The sequence below is a fragment of the Ochotona curzoniae genome, unplaced genomic scaffold, assembly GCF_017591425.1.
Source record: "Ochotona curzoniae isolate NIBS_2020 unplaced genomic scaffold, NIBS_Ocur_1.0 contig_605, whole genome shotgun sequence".
Lineage (NCBI taxonomy): Eukaryota > Metazoa > Chordata > Mammalia > Lagomorpha > Ochotonidae > Ochotona > Ochotona curzoniae.
The window spans coordinates 5,303,639-5,329,022 of record NW_024466491.1 but is presented as its reverse complement, the minus strand read 5'-3'; the positions used below and the strand labels follow the sequence as shown (position 1 = coordinate 5,329,022).

Here is a 25,384-nt window from a genome sequence, read left to right as displayed (position 1 = left end):
GGGGCCTGGGGAGCCAGTGCGTGGGGTGGATAGCACAGCTTGGAGGGGCTGGGGGGTCCTGGGGAGGTGGGTGGGGCCACAGAGAGGCCTCCATGTTGTCACTGGGCTGGGCAGGGCAGGGCAAGGGGTCTGCCCGCTCGGTGCTGGCTCCACGTGCTCCCCCCTACCCCCTGCCTTCCGGAGAGACTCACGGTGCCTTATTCCCCCCTCCCCTGCCCCCGCCCCCCAACGGCGGCTGACAGATGATCGTAAGTAGCGGCCCCGGGTGTCCGTCCGTCTGTCTGTCCGCTCTCTGTGTCTGGACTCGGCCCGCCGCCCACGGCTGCCTCCCTCCTCTTCCTCTCCCTCCCCTGCCCCTTCCTCTGCCGCCTAGATGTGCCTCTGTGTGTCCGGGTCGGGCTGTGGGCGGGGGAGGGCAAGGAGGGAGGGCAGCCGTGCCCAGCCGCCTGGGCTCCAGCCGCCTCCAGGTTCCTCCATTCATTAGTTCAAATCCCCCCACTTCCTGACCCCAAGGTCTCACCTTGTGGGGGATGGAGGGAGTCCGGCTTCCTCGCGGGGGTCCTGAACTCTGTGGGTCTCTGTGGAGTCACAGAACATGGATCCCCCACTGCGGTCTCCCAAGCGCCTTCCCTACTCCCTTCTGAAGGCTCAAGGAATCCTAGACACACCCCCCAGCCACCCCTTGCCCACCAACTGGGTGGTGTGACAGCTTTGGTGACAGGCAGGGCTGGGTCCTAGGCTAGCCCAGCCACTCTCTGTGTGTGACCCTGGGTGGCAGTCACTCGGCCGCTAACCCTCCGTGTCCTCCCACGGGGGCCAGTGGGGCAGGGCCTGATAACGCTCCTGCTGGTGACCAAGCCAGAGGCAGCGGCGGTGGCTCACAGGGCGGGTGGTACAGAGACCTGGTAGGGCAGACCTAGCCTTCAAAGCCTCTTAGATGCCCCCCTGGCAGGCCACACCAGCTGCTCCAAGGTTCTCACCTTGCCGGAACTGCGTAGGCAGGTCAAGGAACACGCGTACCGAGGAGCGCCACTAGCCAGACCTTCCGGCACCTGCTCATTGTCGGGAGGCCTGCGTGACTGTGGGGCCGTTCACGCTTCCTGCTAGCGCAATCACTAAAGAACCTCCTGGATTCAATAAATACCAATGGCTTAGATTCTTGCAGGGACCTCCCTCTCTATCTCTCTCTCAACACCTGTTACGACTCATTCACACAGCTTCCTCCTCCCGCCCCGCCCACCCACACGAGTCCCTGGCCACCCAGGTCCTGGTTTCCCCCTGTTCCTAGGGGTGCACCCCCCAGCCCCCCGGGTGGGCCAGGTTAATCCTCCTGTGACGTTGTTTCTGCAGGGCACCCTCTTGAGAAAACATGGCAAGGGATTAGAAAAGGTAATGGCTTCGTCTTCCTGAGGTTGCCCCCGCTCTGCTCGCTGGACGTGTGTGTGTGTGTGTGTGTGTGTGTGTGTGTGTGTGTGTGTGTGTGTTAGGGGCAGGAGGAAGGTCAGGTGGGGTAGGGGACAGGACAGTATAAGCTGGATGTGCTAAACAATTCTAGCAGAAGTTCAGGAAGAGGTGACGGTGGCCAGGGACAGGACGTGTGTGTGTGTGTGTGTGTGCAGGTGTGTGCTGACAGCTCCTCCCACCCTCTCACAGCTCCGAGCTTCTTCCAGCCCTGGGTTCAGGTGAGAGAAACCCCACAGATTCTCCACGGGGCCCGGGTTCCTGCCTCCCTGCCCCGGCTGGAGGTGTCCATGCTGTGACATGTGAACTTGATGTTTGATAAGCGACGAGAGCCGTGGCTGCACAGGCGTGGTCTTGGTGCGCTGACACAGGGGACGTGCCCCCTGCACTTGGCACCCAGCACCACCTCCGTGTGCAGGCAGGCCTCGCCTTGGCGTGTCCTTTAGCGTGTGCGTGTCTGGGTCGATCTGAGCGTGTACGTGTGCCCGGATACCCTGCCCACGTGTGTTTCTCTGTCTCAGATGACCAGGAAGCACCTGTTAGGAGTGCAGCATTGCAGGGTTAAGACTTAGGGACTGTGGGTACATTAGGGGAGGCTGCAGCTGGGGTGGGTGGAGTCTAGTGGAGCAGGTGGGGTGGATGGAGCCTAGTGGAGCAGCTGGGGTGGAGCCTAAAGGAGCAGCTGGGGTGGGCGGAGCCTAGTGGAGCAGCTGGGGTGGGCGGAGCCTAGTGGAGCAGGTGGGGTGGATGGAGCCTAGAGGAGCAGCTGGGTGGGCGCAGCCTAGAAGAGCAGCTGGGGTGGATGGAGCCTAGAAGAGCAGCTGGGGTGGATGGAGCCTAGAGGAGCAGCTGGGTGGATGGAGCCTAGTGGAGCAGCTGGGTGGGTGGGCGCAGCCTAGTGGAGCAGCTGGGTGGGTGGAGCCTAGTGGAGCAGCTGGGTGGGCGCAGCCTAGAGGAGCAGCTGGGTGGGCGCAGCCTAGAGGAGCAGCTGGGTGGGCGGAGCCTAGTGGAGCAGGTGGGTGGGTGGAGCCTAGTGGAGCAGCTGGGTGGGCGCAGCCTAGTGGAGCAGCTGGGTGGGCGGAGCCTAGTGGAGCAGGTGGGTGGGTGGAGCCTAGAGGAGCAGCTGGGTGGGCGCAGCCTAGAGGAGCAGCTGGGTGGGCGGAGCCTAGTGGAGCAGGTGGGTGGGTGGAGCCTAGAGGAGCAGCCTAGAAGAGCAGGTGGGGTGGGTGGAGCCTAGTGGAGCAGCTGGGTGGGTGCAGCCTAGCAGTAGCCCCGGGATCCTCTTGGGGCTGTGTGGAGGGGCCAGGGCGGTCCCGCTGACACCCCAGCAGCCACCCCAACTCTGATCTGCACCTGATTCTCTCCACAGGGCAGGGTGAAACTGCCAAGCCACTCAGACGTAAGGCCGGCCTCTCGCTGTCTGTGTGGCTCCCTCCCCTCCCCCGTGTGGTCCGTGGCGTCGCCGTCGTCGTTGTTGGGGGCACGGGGGTGGGGATGTGCCGTGACCTTGTCCGTGAATCTCTTCTTGCTGTGTCTGTGTGGCTTGCCATCGTCGTCGTCATTGTGGTGGGGCTGGGGGAGGGCGGGCAGTGCCAGAGGGTACCCTGTTCCCCACCTGCCCCTGTCGGGCTGCAGGAGGGGAAACTGAGGCAGGGAGAGGTGGCCTCCACAGTCGCTGAGTGTCAGAGCGAGCGCAGGGCAGGAGGTAGAGTATCAATGGCAGGTGGAACACCCCAGTGATGACAGGCCCCCACCCCCAGCCGGCGGACCCTTGTACCACCCCCACCCTCTCTTCACTGCTCAGACTTCCTCCTGCTCCACCCCGGCCCACCCCCCCAAGTCCCTTTGCCCAATCAGGGGAGGGGCTGAGGCACAGGGAGAGAGAGAGAGAGAGAGAGAGAGAGAGAGAGAGAGCACCAGGCTGGTTCCTGTGTTAGCACTGCCCAACGGAACATGATTCAGTCGAGCCTGAAGCAGCAGCCCACAGGAACGCTGGCATCCAGGGGTTCAGAGGGGCTCAGCGCCTTGCCCAGCAACACACAACACAGCTCACCAGGGCCTTCGCTGCTCCCCCATGTTGCTGGTGTCCGTTTCGGGGGAAGCGAGAAGGCTGAGTGTAGAGGGCACGGGCGCCCTTCCTTCAGCCCCCGAGGGAGGCTCCCCTGGCCAGGGAGGGACGGAGAGACGGGGAGGGTGGTTCACGAACACTGATCCCAGAACCCCAGCCCGGCTCAGTCCCAGGTTCTCCCCCTGGGTCCCTAACTCTTGAGCTGGCAAGCCCCGGGCAACCCAGACACCCCCACACCCAACAACTGCCCCCCATCCAGGGCTCTGCCCCCCACCCACTCACAGTCCCAGCCCCGTCCGCTTCCCTGGGGCGGTGATGGGAGAATGCCCCCAGAGGGCTGGGGCTGCGGGCTACGTCTGCCCTCATGGCCCTGCCCAGGACGCTCAGGGTGATGGTGCCACCCGGGTGTGAGGACAAGGCTGGAAGGGCCCTGCTTCCCCTGACCCCCACCCAGCTGCCACTGGCCCTGCTTCCCCTGACCCCCACTTAGCTGCCACTAAGCCCCGGTTCTTTCTGTCATCACCTGCAGGGAACACAGATGATTTTTAATGCAGCCAAGGAGCTGGGCCAGCTGTCCAAACTGAAGGTGAGGCTGGGGGAGGCAGCAGAAGAGGGCGCATCGTGGGTGGTGGGAGAGGTGTCTTCCTGGGATGGTGAGGAGGGGAAAGGGGGGCCCACTGCACATGCACCGTGCACTCACTGTCTGTGCTCCCAGCTGTGTGTGGCGGCTTCAGGTACAGCTCGATCAAGGTGCTGCTCTCATGCACCGAGCCACGCCTGCTGGGTGCTGGGGTGATGCAAAGGCAGGCCCACTCCCAGAGGGGCCGCAAGCTCCTCCAAGTCGAATGGGGCAAGGAAGAGCGGGGTGGGAAGAGACCTAGAGACATCCGGTCCCCTCTCGCCATCCATCCATCCAGGACCACATGGTGCGAGAAGAAGCCAAGAGTCTGACCCCCAAACAGTGTGCGGTGGTCGAGCTGGCCCTGGACACCATCAAAGTGAGTGGTGGGAAGGCCTGGGTGCGGGCGTGGGTGCGGGTGCCCTGGGTGTGCACGCCCTCCCAACCCCAGCGGCTCCTCCTTGCCTGTGTGCAAGGCCAGGTGGCTTCCTGGGCAGACAGGGATGGAGAAGCAGAGTGGTGGCGATGCAGGGCCTGGCTGGGGAAGCCCAGGCTGGACCCAGCAGCAGACTGTGTGGGTTTTGAGGCATGCATAAGAGTTCTCCAGGCAGAGCCAGGGCAAGGGGCCAGGCAGGGCTTCCCCGCAGGTGGGTATGGGGAGCCATGGGCGTTCAGTGGCCTCAGGGTCACATAGAAGCTGTGGGGTTGACACAAGGGGCGTCCAGGACAGCCTGGAGGGCGGGGAGGGGTCCTGCGCGGGGCTCACAGCTCCCCCCACCCCTGCACCCCACAGCAATACTTCCACGCCGGCGGCGTGGGCCTCAAAAAGACCTTCCTGGAGAAGAGCCCGGATCTGCAGTCCCTGCGCTACGCCCTGTCCCTCTACACGCAGGCCACCGACCTGCTCATCAAGACCTTCGTGCAGACGCAGTCGGCGCAGGGTGAGGGGCCCCTGTGCACCTGCCGCGCGCCCCCCCCATCGGCTCAGCCCCTCCGTGACGTCCTAGGGCCAGGGGCCGGGCTGGTGATGGACAGCTCATGGAGGCGGGGCCTCTGAGCAGCCACCTGCCGGGAGGTGATGGTGATCCCGTGTTGGGGGGTCCGGTAGGACGTTGGGAGGTCCCCAGTGATGGACAGCCTGGTGGGGTGTGGGAGGTGTCTGCGACCCAGTGATAGGATGGGCAGCTGGGGTGGGCGGGGCCCAGGAGTGATGGGCAGTCCAGGGGAGGGCTCTCTGACGTCATGGGTCCAGGCAGTAGTGGTTGATGGATGGACAGGGAGGGTCTGTGGTGCTTTTTTGGGGGGGTGGGGGTGTTGGGGGACGCGTGTGGTGGGCGGGGAAGCTTCCTGTTTCAGATCTCTGTCTTTCTCTCCCATCTCGGAGCTCCCACGCAGCAGCGGCCGCGGCCGGAGGCGAGGACCCTCAGGTCCTCTGCCACCCTCCACCCCACGTTGGTAAAGTGGCCGTCAGGTGCAGAGGAGGCCGGGCCACGAGGGTGGCAGGTGGGAGGGCGGCGGCCAGCAGGCTGCAGCGGCCATGCCCTCCCCCACTGCCCGGCCCGCAGCTCTCCTGGGCCTGGGGGGCCAAGGTGTGCAGCTGCCCCACCCCTCTGTCCGTTCTGATATTTCTCTCTCTTGTTTTTCCTTCCCCCCCTGTCACTCGCTGCCCCTCTCCGCGTCCCCCACCCTGCCCTGCCGCACACACTCCATCACTCGCTCTTACCCCCCCATGCCTCCTCTGCCTCCTCCTCCCGCCACGCCCCCCGATTAGTTCATGGTGGAAAGGGGACTAGGTTTACTCTTAGCGAAGACAATTTGCCTGACAAGGGTACGTGTCTTGGCCAGCCACCCTCCTCACGCCCGCCCGCCCGCCCGCGCCCGCCACCTGCACCTCTCCGCCCTCTTCTGGCCTGGCTAGTAGAAGGCCCGCCCGCCGCCACCCAGACCTACTGGAATCCTTGGGGACGCCGTGGGGTTGGGGGAGCTGAGGTGGGAGAAACGTGGAGGGGAAGGTTGGCTTGCTGGCTCCACACGGAGCGGAGGAGAATCCAGGGCCCGCCCAGGGCACCCCCAAAGCTGGGAGCTGGACTCTGCGGCCCCGGGGCCTCCCACATCCTACATCCGCAGGATGACCAGGCGCCCGCCGTCCCAGGGCTTTTTTGGGGGGGTTGCTTGGAGTAGACCTTCACTTTTCTCTCAGCTGCCGCACGAGGCCCTCCCACAGGCCCAGCATCAGGGGATATGGGACACTTCAGGGGTTGGTGGGGGGTTGGGGTCCCCAAGTCCCTTCCCGGTGGAGCCAGCAAACCGCAGGATGGGGGCGCCCAGCACTGTCCCCCTCCTCCCTTCTTACTAGCTTTGGCCTTGGTCTGACGCCCCCCTCACCTGACCCACCACTGTCCGGCTCCCTCCTCCCTGCGCCCACCCCAACCTGGCACCCCAAGTCTGGCCCGGATTGAGCTTGCCGCGGAGCATTGGCCTGCGGGAGAGGGAGGGGAGGCTGAGCATGTGAGGGGAGGGCAGGGACCAGGATGGAGCCCCTCCCCTGCTGGGTGTGGGCAGTGCAAGATGCGGGGATGGGGACAGGAGAGGGCCCCCGGCCCAGCACTGTAGGGGTGATGGGGTACCCCACAACCCCTGCTCCTCTTCCCTTCCTGTCCACCGGAGGTAAGATCCACCCCCAACACCTCCGACATGCATGGGGTGTTCCAGGGGGCTGGGGAGGGGCCTGGGGGTGTGCTGGCGGCTCCAGGTGCCCAAGCCCAGTAGGACGCCCCCTCTTTAAGACACAGGTCAGCCTGGGCTGCTGCGACAGAGTAGGAGATGGCAACGCCCCACTGACGAAATGGGGCGGGTTGAGAGTGTCCAAGGAGACCCCTGAAGGGTGGGCTCTGTCCTGAAGGGGGGCCAACAGCTCTGTCAGAAGTGGGGTTTGGGCGTTGCCCTGCCAATCCCAACCCGGGCCCCATGCCCAACTCCTGCTGGCTCAGCTGAGCTCCCATGGCTGCGCGGGGTGGGTGCTGAGGGGGCAGTGACAATCTGTAGGATTTTCCAGCTCCCGCAGAGTCCAGGCAGAGAGGGGCCCCCACCCCAAGCAGGAGGAGGGGTGTGGGAGGTGAACTTCCTGGGGCTGTGGCCGTGTTGTAACTGCGCGGGGAGACGAGGCAGGCAGCTGTGTCCCTGACACTCGCAAACAGCACTTGAAAAGCAAGACAGAGCTTCTTGGGGGGAAACTTCACATTTTTAAAAAAGATTTATTTGTTTTTATTGGAAAATGAGGTATATAGAGAGGAGGAGAGACAGAGAGGAAGATCTTCTGTCCCATGAGCCACTCCCCAAGCGGCTGCAACGGCCAGAGCTGAGCCAATCCAAAGCCAGGAGCCTTTTCCAGGTCTCCCACGCGGGTGCAGGGTCCCAAGGCTTTGGGCCGTCCTCCACTGCTTTCCCAGGCCACAGGCAGGGAGCTGGATGGGAAGTGGAGCTACCAGGATTAGAACCAGCGCCCATAAGGGATCCTGACACTTGCTAGGCAAGGACTTTAGCCACTAGGCTACTGTGCCGGGTCCCAACTTCTCATTGATGAGAGAGAGATCCACTTGCTGGTCCTTTCCCAGGGGAAGGGCGGGGGCTGAACCTGGGAGCCTTGAACTCCACCCAGGGTCCCCAATCCTTCGAGCCATCACCTGCCATCTTCCTGAGTATGCATGAGCGGGGAGCTCAAGCCAGGTCTTGAACCCAGGTCCCCTCCACCCCAACATGGCAACCCACAGTGTGCAAAGGGGAGTTGGATGCTTTGGGTCTGAGAGTTTAGGAGATCTCCCAAGGACCCCCAGCAAGGCAGGGCGCGGGCCAGGACCTCCTGCCCAGCCCAGTTCCCGGTCCCCGTCAAGGCTGACGACCTAGGGCCGCCAACACACGCAGGGTGGGAGGCGGGGGGGGGGGAGGACTCACACCCAGCACCACCCCCTACCCCCACCCAGGCTCAGGAGTGGAAGACCCCGTCGGCGAGGTCTCTGTTCACGTGGAGCTCTTCACGCATCCTGGGACTGGGGAGCAGAAGGTTACAGTGAAGGGTGAGTGGGCAGGGTAGACAAGGTGGGCATGGTGGGCTTGGTGGGCAGGGCGGGCATGGCAGGCATAGTGGGCAGGGTGGGTAGGGCGGGCATGCTGGGCATAGCAGGCAGGGTGGGCAGGGCAGGCACAGCAGGCAGGGTGGGCAGGGCAGGCAGGGCGGGCATGCTGGGCATAGCAGGCAGGGTGGGCATGGCAGGCAGGGTGGGCATGGCACGCAGGGTGGGCAAGGTGGGCGGGCATAGCGGGCAGTGTGGAGAATGGGCAGGGCCTTGCCCAGCAACCACTGGGTGTCCGCCTTCAGGCACAGCTGGATCCAGCCAGGACTGCCACTTTTAAGCTGGGAGGGCGTTGGGACGGTCCCTATCGCTGGTCCCGCGTCTCCTTGGCCAGCATGGAGTCATGTGACCAGCCGTACTGGGACATGCAGTTTGTCATGGGTATTAGGGCAGCCTCAGCAGCCACTTTCTCACCTTCCTCCCGCTCTCCCTGACCCGCTCCTGCCAGTGGTGGCCGCCAATGACCTCAAGTGGCAGACCTCCGGCATCTTCCGGCCATTCATCGAGGTCAACATCATCGGGCCCCAGCTGAGCGACAAGAAGCGCAAGTTTGCCACCAAGTCCAAGAACAACAGCTGGGCCCCCAAATACAACGAGAGCTTCCAGTTGTGAGTCAGGGTGGGGGGTCAGGAGGGGTGTGTGTGTGTGTGTGTGTGTGTGTGTGTGTGTGGTCAGGTGTGTGTGTGTGTGTGTGTGTGTGTGTGGTCAGGTGTGTGTGTGTGTGTGTGTGTGTGTGTGGTCAGGTGTGTGTGTGTGTGTGTGGTCAGGTGTGTGTGTGTGTGTGTGGTCAGGTGTGTGTGTGTGTGGTCAGCTCTGTGTGTGGGGGGTCAGGCAGGTGTGTGGGGCGTGTCGTGTGGGCGTGTCCAGTGGGGGTGCTCTTGGCTGTGTGGGCGTGCCCGGGCGTGGTCTTTGTGGGCGTATCCGTGGGCGTGGTCTTGTCTGTGGGCGTGCCCCGGGGTGTGGTCTTGTCTCTGTGGGCATGTCATGTGGGCGTGCCTGGGCGTGGTCTTGTCCGTGGGCATGTCCGGTGGGCGTGTCCTGTGGGCGTGCCCGGGCGTGGTCTTGTCTGGGGGCGTGCCCGGTGGGCGTCCCAGGGCGTGGTCTTGTCTGTGGGCGTGTGCAGTGGGCGTGTCCCGGGGCGTGGTCTTGTCTGTGGGCGTGCCCGGTGGGCGTGCCCTCACCCCCGCCTCCCGCAGCTCCCTGAGCGCAGACGCGGGCCCTGAGTGCTACGAGCTGCAGGTGTGCGTCAAGGACTACTGCTTCGCCCGCGAGGACCGCACGGTGGGGCTGGCCGTGCTGCAGCTGCGCGAGCTGGCCCAGCGCGGGAGCGCCGCCTGCTGGCTGCCGCTCGGCCGGCGCATCCACATGGACGACACGGGGCTCACGGTGCTGCGCATCCTGTCCCAGCGCAGCAACGACGAGGTGGCCAAGGAGTTCGTCAAGCTCAAGTCCGACACGCGCTCGGCCGAGGAGGGCGGCGCTGCGCCTGCGCAGTAGGGCGGGATGCGGGGCGGAGTGCGCCTGCGCAGAGTGGGCAGGGCGAGGGTGCTGGGCTCCATCTGATCGCATGGAGCATGCATTCCCTGAAGGCCACGCCCAGGCGTGGGAGGAGCATAGTGTGGCCACGCCCCCTCTACAGCCCCTCCCCTCCCAAGGCCCCGCCCCTCCCAAGGCCCCGCCCCTCTGTGTCCCGCCCCTCCTGCAGGCCCTGCCCCTCCACAGGCCCCACCCTCCTGCAGGCCCCGCCCCTCTTGCCCCGCCCCTCCTGCAGGCCCCGCCCTCCTCCCACAGGCCCCACCCTCCTCCCACAGGCCCCGCCCCTCCGCAGGCCCCGCCCCTCCTGCTCCCTCAGCCGGGGATCCCTCACCTCCGACAAGCCATAAGCGGGGTCCTGGTCCCTGACCCTGGACGGGGCCCCCTGGGTCTGGCTTCCCGGACGCAGCCCAGGGTGATGGTCGCTGGCCGGGTCGGGGGTGGGAGAATGCGACTTCACAAGCACATGCGCCCTCAGGCGCCCACACACGGGGTACTCCACCCTCACCCCACCTTCCCCAGCACCCCCATCCGGCGGGCGGCAACACGGAGGCCCCTGCCGGACTCCCCCCACAGGCCTGCTGCGGTTCGGGGACCCCCCTACCCCGGCACAGCTGCCTAATGCTGCTATCCCCTACCCCACCCTGATTCCTGCAAGGGCCTGAGCCAAGGGTGCCGCGGTGTCCCCCTCCTCTGCCTGGCGGGATGGTGGGGTGCTGGGGTGGGGTACCCACTGAGGACACGTCATCTCGCAAAGGGACTTGGACCCTGGCGGCTCCCAGCCTTTCTTCCCATTCGGGGAATAATCCAGGCAGGAAAGACAAGAAAGAGACCACACAAATTCCAGGGGTGCGCATGTGCGTGTGTGTGTGTGTGTGTGTTCCTGTGGAGGGGACCCCAAGAGCAGCCCAGGCATGCGCAGGGAGCCTCAGGGAGTATTTATAGAGTGTTTCTGGCTCCCAGGATAGATTGGTTTTGAAAAGCCCTTGCCCAGAAAACTCCTACTCAACCTTTAAAACCCATCGCCCCTAACCCACCCTGTAGAATACTCTCTCTCTCCCCATTTGGGAGCAGCCCAGGCATGCCCCACCCTCCTCCTGCAGTGCAGCCCTGAAGCCATAGCACTCGGGGAGATGGCAGGTGTCTGTCCCCCCAACCCAGGCCGAGTGGAGTGAAGAGAGATGGGCAGGCAGCAAGGGGCCGGGGGCATGGCCAGGTCAGGGCCGGCTGGGGGTGAGGGGGGAGCCCTCGGGGTGCACGCCCTTGCCCACATGTGGGATGGGGGTTCTGAAATGAGGCCACCCACCCAAGAGGAACTGAAGGGGACACGGAGACCCTCGGGGACAAAGCCAGTCCCAGGACTCCGTGTCCCTACAACATCTGTCCACTCAGTGGACGTGCAGAAGACGAGGAAGGAGAGACATCCTCCCATCCCCCCTCAGGCTTCACAACCTGAGGCGCCTCACATGCCCCAACCCCATCAGACATGCAAAAAAACTTTAACACCGAGCTAGAAATCCTCTCTCTCTCTCTCTCTCCCCACTCTCTCGGCTGGGACCCCAGTGCCACCCCTTCTCTTCCCCCCACCCTGCTGCACCTGTCCACACTGTCCCACTCGACAGGTGCACCCACTGAGAGCTGGTCAGCCTGGAGCTCAGTGTGGAGGCGAGGGGAGGGGAGTGGGGGTGCTGGAGCCCAGATCACGACCCCCCAGACCACATCCCCACGTCCCAGCCCTTCCCAAGAATCCTGACGGACCAAAGTCATCCCTGCACATATGTGTGGCTTTTTGCTTTGCCTTTTTTGTTGTTCTGTTTTTGAAAGACAGCAAGTTCACAGGTGGCAACTGTGACCCCCCCCTTCCACCTTCTAAGCCCCTTCCCCACCTGGCCCAACCAGCAGGGGCTGGGACCCCACTTGGTCCACCATCCAGGGATGGCCGGCCTCTTCCGCACTCCCTTCTCTTAGCATGTAATTGCAGACGTAAAATCAAAACACTGGTTCATGATTTCTTTTATATATATATATATAATTCCTCCCTGTCGGTCTGGCGTCTGCCTCGAACCCACAATCCTCTGTACATATGTGACTTGGGAGCACCTGTTTCCGGCCCACAGAACCTGTTCTGAATGCATGGTGTGGAGCCATTTTGCACTTCTCTTTTTGGTCTCTGTAAAAATATTTTATTAACAGCCAACATTAAAAAAAGAGGAAGAAAAAAAAAAACATGGCCTCCGAGGTGTCCTGTCCTTCTTGTCTTCCTATCTGAGCAAAAAAAGGAACAAAATCCTACGTAGCCTCAACTAAATGTAGATGCTACCACCCACTCGAAAGAAACCAGCAACCCCATTTTCCAGCTAAGTAAACTGGGGCTTGAGAGGCAGGGCCTTGTCCAGGTCAGACAGTTGGAGAATGGTGTTGGTGTTGGGTAGAAGTTGCTTGAAACTGCAAAGGCCTGAGGTGCAACTCCCACTCCAATGCAAGCTCCTTCCCCGTCGTCTGGTTGACTTGACCCCCAAATGCAACAGCCAGGAACCAGGAGCTCCATCTGGGTCTCCCATGTGGGTGCAGGGATTGAAACACCTGAGCCATCATCTCCTGTCCTACAGAGTGATCCCTGGTCCAGCTCTCACCCATGATGGACAGGTGTGGAATGACTGGACCAGGGCAACACAAGTTCAGGTTACCAAGAGAGCTGAGGTGGAGGTGGTACAGAAAGGGGAGAACAGAGGGTATGTCTGGGTCACATCAGTGCCCAGTGCTGCCACCAGGGGGCAATCATGACCCGGGTTCTGCCCTATGGTAAAGGATGGCAGTGTCCAGTGCTGCCACGAGGGGGCACTCATGACCCGGGTTCTGCCCTATGGTAAAGGATGGCAGTGTCCAGTGCTGCCACGAGGGGGCACTCATGACCCGGGTTCTGCCCTATGGTAAAGGATGGCAGTGTCCAGTGCTGCCACGAGGGGGCGGCCATGACCTGGGTTCTGCCCTATGTTAAAGGACGGCAGTGCTCAGTGCTGCCACGAGGGGGCGGTCATGACCCGGGTTCTGCCCTATGTTAAAGGACGGCAGTGCCCAGTACTGCCACGAGGGGGCGCCCCTGACCCAGGTTCTGCCCTATGTTAAAGGACGGCAGTGCCCAGTGCTGCCACCAGGGGGCGGTCATGACCTGGGTTCTGCCCTATGTTATAGTACGGCAGTGTCCAGTGCTGCCACGAGGGGGCGCCAGCGAGCTCTCCTGCTCGACCTGCTGCCCTATCGGCTCAGGAGCGCCCCCTTCGGGTCCCTGCCCGACCTCCCCCTGGACGGCTGTGTGGGGAACAGCCCAGTGAGGTCTGTTCTCTGATCCCGGCACTTCCAGGCCGGACAGGGACACGAGGCTGTCCCAGCACCCCACCCGATGCCCGTGACCCTGCCTGCCTTCCTCAACCCCAGGCCATCCCGGGCTCTGGCACGCGCCAAGACCACAGATGTCAGTTAAAACCCACGAGGAACATTTAATAGTCATAAAATATCAACAGCAGCCATTTCCAGGTCTGCGCAGCACACCGAGGTCATCCTGCCGTAGGGGCGGGGCTGAAGGCACAGCGGGGTCAGGACTCCGCCCCCCAGCACCCCGGGCAGAGAGGCGCCGGGGGAGCCCAGCCCTGGCGAGCCCTGACCCCCATCCTGCCCCACACGTGTGCAACGCCACCGGGGCGTGAAGCACGCGGGGCCGGGTGGGCCAGGGGCAGCTCAGCCCCCGTTAGCACTCCTGCAGGCAGCCTGGGTGGGGCACAGCGCCCCTGCGTCCCAGGAGGAGGTGGTGGGGGCTGTGACTGCCAGCTGCACACGGGGTGGGTGCGGGGAGATGGAAGTCACTGATTCTCCAGGCAGACTGGGCATCCGTGAGGGCTGGCACACAGCAGGAACGGCATACACGCAGTCATGAAACCGTGTCAGCAGCAGGCGCCCACTCCGCGTGCCACATCGCAAACAGATTTGTGTGAGCAGCGCCCGGCCCCCTGCAGGGAGGCCCTGCGTATTGCCGAATCAACCAGAGTGTCTGCACTCCATTCCCAGACAGCGCGTGTCTTCAATAAATACCGAGTGATTGCAATGCAGTGCGTGTGTGACGAGAGCAGGTCCCACCGTCTCATCAGAAACCCCCTCGGGTCCCGCGGACCCCAGGGTGCCCGACGCTAGCCGGGCCCGAGAGCAGGTGCAGGGGGAGGACGCGGCTGCAGCCCCAGGCCGTGTCCCTGATGGTCTGGATGCCCGTGCGTGAGGCTCCGCAGGCCGGTGCCTCCCCGGAGGCTGTGCCAGCCCAGTGCGTGGCAGCTGCCAGTCTGAACGAGGCTGGCACCCGAGGGCCTCTCAGAGCTTACGGCGGGGCAGCCCTGGCAGGTGGCCCGTGGCAGGTGCGTCTCCCGGGGGCAGGCTGGGCTGGCCCACGGCAGGTACCTCCCTGGGCGAGGCTGGCACCCCAGGGCGGTTCAGAGCTCGTCGCGCGCAGCGCTGTCCAGCGGGGACTGCAGCACGTCCGAGTTCGTGGCCTCGCGGCTCAGCGCCTGCTGCTCGCGCATCTTCTGGGACTTGGCGCGGTCCCAGTCGGTCTTGACCTGCTCGTTGTTCCACAGCACCGAGGTCTCCGTGTCGCTCACGTAGCCGTCGTCGCCCGTGTAGTGCGTCGGGTAGACGAGCAGCGGCTCCACGGAGAAGGCGCGCAGCGTGCGTGGAGAGAAGTGGGCTTTGTACTCGGACCTGCGAGGGGACGAGGAGAGGGTGCGAGGTGGGCAGGGCCGGGCCTCGAGCCCCCAGCCCCCAGCCCGCCAGCCCCCAGCCCGCCAGCCCGCCACTCACACCGGGTGCTTGTCGAACATGACCGGCAGGAACTCGTCCACCGGCAGCATCTTGGACAGCGGCTGGGCGGCCAGCAGCTTGCGCGCGCCTTGCAGGGAGAGCACGTAGGCCAGCGTCCAGTACGAGTAGTCGGCCTCCACCAGGTTCCGCACGCGCGGCACGGCCTTCTCGGGCTGTTCCACTTGCATGCGCTTCCGGCCCACGTAGCTGGGGTGCAACGAGAGCCAGGCCGGCGCCCCATCAGAAGGTCTGGCCACACCCTCAGGGCAGCATCGCAACAGGCCACGCCCCGGACACCACGTGGGCCCGCAAGCCACGCCCAGGACTGGCCTGGGTCAGCCCCATGCCCCTCGGCCTGGCCACGCCCACACCTGACCATGCCCCAGCCACACCCACGACACTGACCACACCCACAACACTGGCCACGCCCACACCTGACCAGGCCCATGGCACTGACCACGCCCACAGCTGACCACGCCCTGACTGACCACACCCACAGCTGACCATTCCCCAGCCACACCCATAACTGACCACACCCATGACACTGACCACGCCCACAGCTGACCCGACCCACGAATGCTGACCACGCCCTGACTGACCACACGCCTGGCCCAGTCCACAGTGCTCCGAGCTCTCATCCCGGCGGCCCTGGCAGACGTGCCATGACAGGTGCGTCCCCCGGGGCGCCGAGCCGTCACTCACATGAGGTCCCAGTCCAGCCCTTCCCGCTCCACGTCCCGCAGGAGGTTCATCAGACGCCTCTTAAAGAAGATCTCGAAGCGAAGGTCATCCTCAAACACCAGCGACTTCTGCAGGCCGCGGTCGACCACCTGGGGCAGGGAGGGCACGCCTACCGTCAGCGGGGAGGCGGCAGACTCCCATCCCACACTCCGGCCCTGGGCTCTCCCCTTCCCACGACGCGAGCTGTGATGGCGGCCCCGGGCCCTGGCCTTGGCCCAACACGAGTGACCGTGGGCCCTGGCCTTGGCCCGACGCGAGTGACCCTGGGCCCTGGCCTTGGCCCGACATGAGTGACCGTGGGCCCTGGCCTTGGCCCAACGTGAGTGACCGTGGGCCCTGGCCTTGGCCCGCCCCGGGCACCCACCTCCTTCCAGATGTTGTAGTGGCTCAGGAAGCAGCCCAGCTCGCCCTTGGTGAGTGGCCGGCCGTGGTAGGGGTCCTTGTAGCCTGGCAGCATCTGGATGCCCAGAGCCTCCACCTGGCTTGCGTTCATGGTCCTGAAAAGACGGGCAGCAGGGAGGCCCACGTCATGGCACGGCACGCTGAGCCAATGCCTGTGGCACCGGCAACCCACAGGGGCACTGCTTCACTTCCATGCCAGCTCCCTGCGCACGGAGCTCCCAGCTGACACCTGGCCCTCACCCCGCGGGGGACCCGGAAGGAGCTCCTGGCTCCTGGCTGTGTGGTCATTTGGGGCGTGAAGCTGCTCATGGGAGATCTCTCTTTCCAAATAACCTAACCTTATCGCAGAGGAAGGAGGAGGCAGTCCCAAGGTGCGCCTACCCCTGCGGGCAGACCCCAGGGACTCCCCTCCCACGGCCCCCCACCTGCAGGGTCCACCCCGTCTCCAGGCCAGTCACACTCCCGGCCAGACCCACTGCCCCTCCACGGCTGCCCTCGGAACGCTGGGACTCGCCTCCCCCAGGCCTGGACTCGCATCTCCCCTGACCGCCCACGTGAGACCCCAGGCCTCTGGGCCTCTCCTGGGTCAGGACCCATGGTCCCCCAACAGGCCCTGTGCCAGCACATGGCGAGCCCAGGGCTGACCCCACCTCACAAGCCACCACAGGCCACGCCCCCACCGGCCACACCCCCACCGGCCACACCCACCACAGACCACGCCCCACAGGACACGCCCCACAGGACACACCCCCAACAGGACCACACCCACAGGCCACGCCCCCACAGCCCATACCCCCTGCCATGGACCACGCCCCACAGGCACGCCCCCAGCACAGGCCCCACCCACCGCCTGGCCCCGCCCACTCACTTGCCGTCCACGGCCTCCACCAGCCGGCACTCAATCTCTTGCTCCTGCAGCGCCCGCAGCATGCGCTCCCGCCGGTCCTGCCGCCGCTTCAGGTTGATCATGAAGACCTGCAGCCAGAGGCAGGCTCGCTCGCTGGACGCCAGGGCCGGGGTCCTACACCCACCCCCGGGGTCCACACCCACACCCTGGGGTCCGCACCCACACCCCGGGGTCCACACCTACACCCTGGGGTCCTGCACCCACCCCTGGGGTCCAGGTCCACACCCACCCCTGGGGTCCTGCGCCCACCCCTGGGGTCCTGAGCCCACCCCTGGGGTCCTGCGCCCACTCCTGGGGTCCTGCGCCCACCCCCGGGGAGGGCCCGGCTCACCCACCCCTGGCTGGGGTCCTGCACCCACCCCGGCTCACCTCATCGAAGCCCATCTTGTCCGGCGTCTTGGCGGGCACAGAGATGAAGCGTGAGGGCTCCACCGGGGGGTGCTTCACTGCAGAGGGGCAGGGGCAGGTGGGCGTGGGGCTGTCAGGGTTCACCCACCTACTGGCCCAGCCTCATCCCGGCCCGACCTATCCACACTCAGGGCTCAGCTACCCTGCACGAGGCTGATGTGGCTCTCATGGGGAGCTGCCCCCTACAGCACCCCCAGCCTTATCCTTCCAGAACCCCCCAAAACATGCCCGGGCTGCGCTGTCTGGACGCCACCTCCTCCAGGAAGCCCGCCCTGGGTGCACGGGGAGCCAGCCGCAGGGACTCACCCATCACCTCCAGCTGCGTGTGCATGAAGCTCTCCGCCTCGTCCTGCAGGGAGCTGTGGGCGCGCAGCGGCACGGGCAGGAAGCCATACACCTCCTTATTGCACACGTACATCTGCACGTCTGTGGGACCACAGCAGGGCGCCCCGTGAGCGGCAGGCACAGGGTGGCAGAAAGTTCTAGAACCACTCCCAACTGCCCCCAGCGGGTACTGAACCAGGGAGCGAAGCTGACATCCTGACAGCAGTGGAGGGTTTAGCGGGGACGCCTGCACCAGTTCATGTCCCGGCTGCTCCACTTCCCGCCCAGCTCCCTGCCTGTGGCCTGGGAAAGCAGTGGAGGACGGCCCACAGCCTGGGGACCCTGCACCCGCGGGGGAGACCCAGGAAAAGCTCCTGGTCGGGCCTGGCCCAGCCCTGGCTGCTGTGGGCACTGGGGGCATTCTGTAACAGGTATTGACGAGCTGGGGGTAGGAGAGCGGCCGCGGCAGGCAGCCCTCTGGGCGCGTGAAGCGGCCGGTCACGCACCCGCCTGCTTGCAGGAGAAGGCGAAGACAATGATGTCATCGAAGGCCCACGTGTAGTCGGGGTGGGGCGGGTAGAAGGCCAGGTGGCGCGAGGCGGCCTTGCGCAGGTCCACGAGGAAGGTCGAGTGCACCATGGGCACCGCGAAGCAGCCGCGGCGCTCCCGTTTGCGGATGGGGATGTAGGCGGGCGTGCGCCGGTAGTAGCCCTGGGCGGGAGGCAGGCGCTGAAGCTGCGGGGACGCACGCACGCACGCACCCAGGATCGCACACTTCCACACGCACGCTGAGGCTGTGGGGACGCACGCACCCAGGAACGCACACTTCCACTCGCACACTCAGGCTGCGGTGACCCATCCATGCACGCTGAGATGCACGCGTACCCACGCATGTACGCACACCCCCACGCACGGCAGGCCCGAGGCACTGCACAAGTGCCAATCAACACGCCAGCAAACGGGAGGGCAGAGGGAGGTGGGCTCCTCGGAGACAGGCCTAGAAGCTTCTTGAACCATCTAGAATCTGTTTCCAAGGTCTTTGTGCCCTTTATAAAAGAACAATCAGTTCTACGATTTATGTCACTTCAAAATGGCGACCAGGAGGCTGGTGTGAGGACAGCATGGGGGTACACCACTGCTGTGACACTGGGATCACACACGGGCGCCAGTTCGAGTCCCAGGAGCCCCACTTCCCCTCCAGCTCCCTGCCTGTGGCCTGGGAAAGCAGTGGAGGACGGCCCACAGCCTCGGGACCCTGCACCCGCGGGGGAGACCCAGAAGAGGCTCCTGGTTGCCACTGGGGTCAGCCCCCCCACCTGTGAGGTCACCCCTACCTGGGAGGTCATCCCGCACCAGAAGTTGGAATATGCAGCACGCGAGTCCAGCATCGGGGCCACCACCGTCTTGTTCTCAGCTATGAGCAGGCTCAGCGTGTCCGGGTGCAGGAGCAGGTTGTCAGCATCTACATACTGGCAGACAGGGTAGGGGGGCAGTGGCTGTCACAGCTCGGGGTGCCCAGGGGAGCCGGGCACAGGGGGTGTCACAGCTCAGGGCTTCCTGAGAAGCAGGGGATGTCAGAACTCACGGCTGCTCCAGAGAGGCCAGAGCAGGGGGAGAGGGAGGGAGAGAGAGGGGAAGAGACAGACAGACATCTTCCCCCTGCAGGTCCCCTGCCAGACGGCCAGGGCTGGGAGGCGGGTGCTGCAGCCGGCTCTGCCTCACAGGTGCAGGTCCACACGCCTGAGTCGGCCCCGGGAGCACGCGTGCCCAGGGAGCTGGCTTGCATCTGCTCCCACGTGGCAGACGCCGGTGGAGCTCCCGGCCGCTGGGGTATCAGGGAGAGTGGGTTAAAAGGTGCAAGCTCTCTCTCTGGCTCTCCGACAAGACAAAAATCAAGTCAACTTTTTTCACGGCGCAGGGTCCTGACCTTTGCTAGGCACCACAGGCATGGACCGGTTCCGGATCCAGAGTGACAGGGGTCAGGCCACACCAGGCCACATGGCGAGTGACCCCCATGACAGGAAAGCCCGCAGCCTGCCAATCCACAACACGGGAGCCAAGGGCTGACTGCCGGGCTGGGGGAGGAGGCTGGGGAGGCGGGGAATGTTCTGGAACTAACCCAGGGCTCGCTGAACCACATAATGAGCATATGATGGGCAGCTGAACTGTACCCCTCACCAAGGTTAATTTGACGTTCTGCGATTGCACTCAATTAGGACAAACAAAACAAATCCCACAGCACAATTAGAGCGAAGGCCCTGGAGCCGCAGAACCCGGCCCACAGCAGGCAGTGTGCTGTGCCTGGAATGGCCCATGGGGCGCTGGTTCGAGTCCCGGCTGCCCCACTCCCCACCCAGCTCCCTGCCTGTGGCCTGGGAAAGCAGTGGAGGACGGCCCAAAGCCTTGGGACCCTGCACCCGCGTGGGAGACCAAGAAGAGGCTTCTGACTCCTGGCTTCAGATTGGCTCAGCTCTGGCTGTTGCGGCCACTTGGGGAGTGAACCAGTGGATTGACGATTCTCTCTACTGTCAAATAAATGAGTGTTGTACTATTTTTTTTAAGAAATGAATCTCTTTGAGCTAGAAAACAGTTTTGTTTACTTGCCGAACTTGCAGATAATATTCCCACAAACAGCCACGGCTTTTGGAAAAAGAAAAAAAAAAAACAAACTTTCCTGTAACGGCTTTCTAAACTTTAGCGTCCAGGGGTGGGGACCATCCACAGTATCGTGTGGCCTGGCCCTGCCAAGGCAAGAGCAGACAGCCCAGGGTGGCCCCGGTGCTCGTGGTCGCAGGGCCCAGGCAGCCCAGCAGCGCCGGCGGCCGCCACAGCCCACCGGGTGACACACGGAAAAAGTCAATGTGGTGTCAAAAGCGGCTTTGAGTTTTCAGCCAACACCTTGAATTCCACTGGGGAGATGGCAGGAGAAAAAAATAGCAAACATCAGGCAACCACAGAAGCAGAACAAGGTGGCTCTGTTCTGGAAGGTTCCAGAAAATTCCAGAAGCTGCGGCAGCCACTTTTGTGCCTCACGCAGTTGAGTCCTGAGACCCAGGAGTCCAGCGTGGCACAGGGGCCACTCTGTGTGTGTGTGTCCACCCGCAGCCCACTCCCCAAGCCCACCTTCCCTCCCCCACATGGCCCCTGCCCCCCAGGGGTGCCCCCATCTTGCAGCCACAGGCCAGTCTGAAAAACTCAGCCACCAGACTCCGGTCCCTCCCGTTCTCACGCCTTCCGTGGCTCCCGAGTGCCCACCCAGGCAAAGCCCCTGCCAGCACCCACTCTGGACCACCTCTCCCCCAGCCACGTCAGCACCCTTGGGCGCCCTTCCTGTCCCCGTGCCCCCACTGCGGGCCTCTCCTTGAGCAGCCCCCCCACCCGCCCTGCCGCTGTGGACTGGAAGCTGGTGGCCACAAGAACGCACAGGCTGGAGCCCCAACCCCTGGGTGGGCACTGTGACCACAAAGGCGCCAGTTCATATCATGGCGGCTCCACTTCCCCTCCAGCTCCCTGCCTGTGGCCTGGGAAAGCAGTGGAGGACGGCCCACAGCCTGGGGACCCTGCACCCGCGTGGGAGACCCGGAAGAGGCTCCTGGCTCCTGGCTCTGGGTCGGCTCAGCTCTGGCTGTTGCGGCCACTTGGGGAGTGAATCAGCAGACACTCCCCTCCTGCTCTCCTCTTTCTTTAAAATAAACAAAAGCCAAAGAAATACAGAAGAGATGAGCAGGTGGGCGGGAGGCTGTGGGGATTGAGCAAGCGTTCCCAGCCCTGTGCGGGCACGGAGGAAGCAGAAGTGAGGCCCTGGGACAGCCCCCATCCGGCCTGACCCTCACTTCCCACACACGCCCAGAAGGTGCCAGCACGGGCTGCCATGCCCTGCAGAGGCCACCACTGCACTGTCCAGCTGTGGACACCCACCCGCCTGCTCCTCACTGCTCAAACCCTGCCCTAGCACCCTGGGGGGGCAGGGCAAGGGGAGCAGGACGGGGACCCCAGGGGGCACAGGATGAGGTTCCCAGCACTCTGGGGGAATGGGACCAGGACCCCAGGACCCAGAGTGAGGGCAGGATGAGGACCCCAGGACCCTGGGGGGAGTGGGGAAAGGACCCCAAGACCTCAGCAACCTGGGAGAAGCATCGCCAAGACCCCGGGGGATCAGAGCAAAGACCCCAGGGGAACAGGACCAGGATCCCAGCCCCTGGAGGGGGAGCCAGGACCGCAGGACCGCAGCTCCAGGGACAGGCAGAATCAGGACCCCAGGACCACAAGGGGCAGAGCCAGGACCCAGAGAGTGGGCTAGGTGGTCAGGAGCAGCCCCTCCGCAGCCCCTCCCCAGCCTCCATCCAGCCCTGCTTACCAGGATATAGTCGGCCCACATGTCCCGGGCAGACTTGAGGGCCGCCTGGCGCAACTTCATGACGTGCTCATAGCGGGAGTCGGACCAGTGCTTGGGGCCCTCCTCGTCCGGGTAGGACCTGCGGGGGGGGGGGGCACAGACCCTAAGCGGGGGGGTCCCCAAGGGCTTCCCGGAGGAGGAAGAGTGAATGGGGAGGCTGAAAGTCCCGCCTCCTGCAGCTCACAGTCCGCCCGAGGCAGCCGGGCACTCACCGGGGCTCCTCGGCTGGCCGCCACTCCACCGAGTGGTACCCGCTCTGCACGGCCACCAGCCACTCCCGTAACACGGCCGTCGTGTTGTCCGCGTTGTGGTCTGTGGCCACCCTGCCAACACACGGGGACAGGGACACTGAGGCAAGGCCGGGCCACTGGCCGCTCCCTGACCCCTCCTGGCCTGGGTTAGGGCCCTCCCCACTCCAGGCCAAGGTCTCCCTATGAAGAAACCACACATTGACTGAGCTTTTTTTTTTTTCTTTTCTTTTAAGATTTATTTATTATTATTAGAGAGGCAGAGGAAGATCTTCCATCACTGGTTTATTGCCTAAGTAGCCGCAATGGCTAGAGCTGAGCCAATCCAAAGTCAGGAGCTAGGAGCCTCTTCCGGGTCTCCCCCGCGGGTGCAGGGTCCCAAGGCTGTGGGCCGTCCTCCACTGCTTTCCCAGGCCACAGGCAGGGAGCTGGGTGGGGAGTGGGGCTGCCGGGATTCGAACTGGCGCCCCTATGGGTTGCTGGCCCCACAGGACAGAGGACTAGCCTGCTCTGACACCACTCCTCCCCCTAACAGGGACTCTTTCGCACAGGCGCGTTCGTGCCTGTTGAATTTATCCCTCCCATCTGGGATCCTGTGCCATGTGGCTTATCAAACACAGACATCAATAAAAGCAAGGTCAGACTCCGCAAGCCCGGACCCATCGTTCCTTTTCTGGTGCGTGGGTGAGGGCGCCTCACGGCCACCGGGCATCTGTGTGGGTGAGGGCACCTCACGGCCACCGGGCATCTGCGTGGGTGAGGGCGCCTCACGGCCACCGGGCATCTGCGTGGGTGAGGGCATCCACAGGAAGAGAGGGGCCCACACCTCGTTCTCCACAGCTCCACCATGACAGTCACAGCAAAGAACAACAATGTTAAACATAGTAGCCCTGCGGGCTCAGGGGAGTCCTCGCCTTGCATGGCTGGGATCGTACAGGGGCACCTGTTCGAGTCCCAGCTGCTCCACTTCCCATCCAGCTCCCTGCCTGTGGCCTGGGAAAGCATCAGAGGACGGCCCAAAGCCTTGGGACCCTGCACCTGCACATGGGAGACCTGAAAGAGGCTCAGGGCTCTTGGCTTCGGATCGGCTCAGCTCCAGCCACTGCAGCCACTTGCTGAGTGAGCCAGGAGACAGAAGATTTTTCTCTGTCTCTTCTCTGTAAATCCGCCTTGCCAGTAGAAATGAAGAAATCTTAAAAAAAGTTTACTTGAGTGTAAAAAACTTCTCCAATAAGAAGGAACTACAAAAACCCCTCAAATTCATTTTCCTACCCACTCTTTGCATCACAGCCCACGGGGCCAGCAGGCTGGGCTCACGCGTGGACACAGCCCACATGAGCAGCGGGCAGGGAGCCGCCCTAATCACGGGCAGTGGACAGGGTTTGTGCATGGAGACACTGCACAGGGCCAGGAGGCAGCTCACATGTGGACACTCTGCAGGCAGGCAGGGTCTCCCGTGGACACTCCCACGCGGGCAGCGGTCCCTCATGCCACCTGCCCCCTGTGCCCACCCTGACCCCCAGCCCCTGCCCTCTGCCCAGGCTCCTGGTCCCCTGCCCCGCTCCCATGCCCCCCACCCCCGCGCCCACCCCGGCCCGTGGTCACCCCGGCCCGTGGTCACCCCCGCCCCGTCCCCGCCCCGCGCCCTCACCACAGCGCCGTGCGCTCCCGCGGGTGCCGCAGCCTCTCCAGGGCGCCCAGCGTGGCCGGCAGCGCGTGGGCCGAGTTGCGGGCCAGCAGCGCGATGAGGACGCGCGGGGCCTGCAGCGGCGACTCGGGGCTCCAGCGCTCCTCGGGGAAGTAGGCGGCGGCGCCGGGCGGGCCCCGGGGCGACAGCGCGATCAGCAGCGCGCCCAGCAGCCCGGCCAGCAGCGCGCCCGCCGCCATCGCGCCACGCGTCGCCTTTAAGCCGCGTTTCTGCCGGCCGACGCGAGCCGCGCCCCGAGGCCCCGCCCTTTAAAGGGGAGGAGCGCGCCGGCCGGGGCGTCCCCGCGCACGCCCCGCCCGCCTCCCCGGCGCCTTTAAGGGCCCCGGGCGCCACTTTCCCTCCGACCGGGCCCGCATGACGTCACCCCGCTTGGAGGCTGCTTTGGGGGGCTCAGTGGGGTGGGGGTGACCCGCGGGATGCTGGCTCAGGGTTCCCAGAGAAACGTGCCAGTGTGCCTCTCGCTTTGCAGCCATCTAAGTATTGTATTTGTAAAAATTTTATTATTATCATTATTATTATTTTGCTTGTAGAGCGCTCTTACTGGCTAAGCCCCCACCCCAAAGACGCACATCCAGCCAGGGCTGGCCTGGGCGAAAGCAGGGAGCAGGCTCTCCCACGTGGCTGGCAGGGACCCCAAGCACTGTGCACCTTCAGGGAGCTGGGATTCGAACCCGGGCACCCCGAGGTGCTGCCTAACCAAGCCGGCCGCGGGGGTGTGGGGGCAGGCGGGCAGGTGGACCCCTTTTGTTCAGTGGTGAATCCCAGCAGGGCCACCACCACCATCTGGAAGACATCAGATCCCACACCCCCTGGCAGCTCTCCCCCAGCGCCCAGCGAGGAAGGGGAGGGCGGACACGCTGCGCGCAAGGCCGGCTGCAGCAGGCACAACCCGGAAAGAACATTCCAGAAGGCTGCAGCTGACGGGGAGGCTGTCAAGAAGCTGAGCTCAGGGAAACAGGCAGGAAATGCTGCTGGAACTGGCTGGAACCCGCCGGAAGCGGCTGCAGAGCGCGTGTGACACGATCAACTGCCAAGTCCTGCGCTTCCCTTCCAAGCAGACCACGCCGGCTAGCAGAGCCCGGAAACAGGACGGCACGTTCAGCTGGGGCGGGGAGCCAGCCAGACCCCACAGGTGCCAGTAAGCAGAGAAAACCCCAACCAGCCACAGCCGAAATGCAAAGGAGCGATCACCCCCAAAAATGTAGGAGAGCGGAAAGCAGACAGGCGATGGGCAAAGGAGCACGTGGTAGGGAAGATTTGTTTATTTGGATTGCAAAGTCAGATATACAGAGAGGAAGATCTTCTGTCCACTGGTTCACTCCCCAAGTGGCTGCAAACGCCGGAGCTGAGCCAATCAGGAACCAGGAGCCACTGGGATACCATATGGCCTTTGGTTCAAGTCCCGGCTGCTCCACTTCCCACCCAGCTCCCTGCCTGTGGCCTGGGAAAGCAGTGGAGGACGGCCCAAAGCCTTGGGACCCTGCACCTGCGTGGGAGACCTGGAGGAAGAGGCTCCTGGCTCCTGGCTTCAGATCTGCTGAGCTCCGGCCATTGCGGTCACTTGTGGAGTGAATTGGCGGATTCACTTTGGCCATCA

At 64.1% G+C, this 25,384-nt stretch overlaps 2 protein-coding genes across 3 annotated transcripts in view; one reads left to right on the top strand and one right to left on the bottom strand.

Annotated features, from left to right (window-relative positions):
- UNC13A (unc-13 homolog A) overlaps positions 1–9,775 on the top strand; it is a 39,761-nt gene extending 29,986 nt beyond the window's left edge. The window contains exons 36-45 of the mRNA XM_040990253.1: positions 243–248; positions 1,351–1,389; positions 2,831–2,860; positions 4,059–4,115; positions 4,447–4,527; positions 4,942–5,089; positions 5,920–5,976; positions 8,129–8,221; positions 8,727–8,886; positions 9,475–9,775. Coding sequence (XP_040846187.1) covers positions 243–248; positions 1,351–1,389; positions 2,831–2,860; positions 4,059–4,115; positions 4,447–4,527; positions 4,942–5,089; positions 5,920–5,976; positions 8,129–8,221; positions 8,727–8,886; positions 9,475–9,775 — 972 coding nt within the window. The remainder of the gene's footprint in view (positions 1–242; positions 249–1,350; positions 1,390–2,830; positions 2,861–4,058; positions 4,116–4,446; positions 4,528–4,941; positions 5,090–5,919; positions 5,977–8,128; positions 8,222–8,726; positions 8,887–9,474) is intronic.
- A 3,509-nt stretch (positions 9,776–13,284) lies between these two features.
- On the bottom strand, positions 13,285–24,060 carry COLGALT1 (collagen beta(1-O)galactosyltransferase 1). 2 transcript variants are annotated; one of them, XM_040990783.1, is made up of 13 exons: positions 23,731–24,060; positions 22,044–22,154; positions 21,793–21,910; positions 18,770–18,904; positions 17,942–18,146; positions 17,418–17,537; positions 17,073–17,149; positions 16,665–16,771; positions 15,759–15,891; positions 15,356–15,483; positions 14,654–14,860; positions 14,273–14,554; positions 13,285–14,154 (listed from the first exon to the last, which is right to left on the bottom strand). In XM_040990783.1, exons 1-12 carry the CDS (start codon positions 23,964–23,966, stop codon positions 14,287–14,289), a joined length of 1,845 nt encoding a protein of 614 aa, XP_040846717.1. In that variant the 5' UTR covers positions 23,967–24,060; the 3' UTR covers positions 13,285–14,154; positions 14,273–14,286. The 2 variants fall into 2 exon arrangements, with proteins under 2 accessions (XP_040846717.1, XP_040846715.1); XM_040990781.1 differs by having other exon boundaries at positions 13,285–14,554.
- Between the last annotated feature and the right edge of the window lie 1,324 nt (positions 24,061–25,384).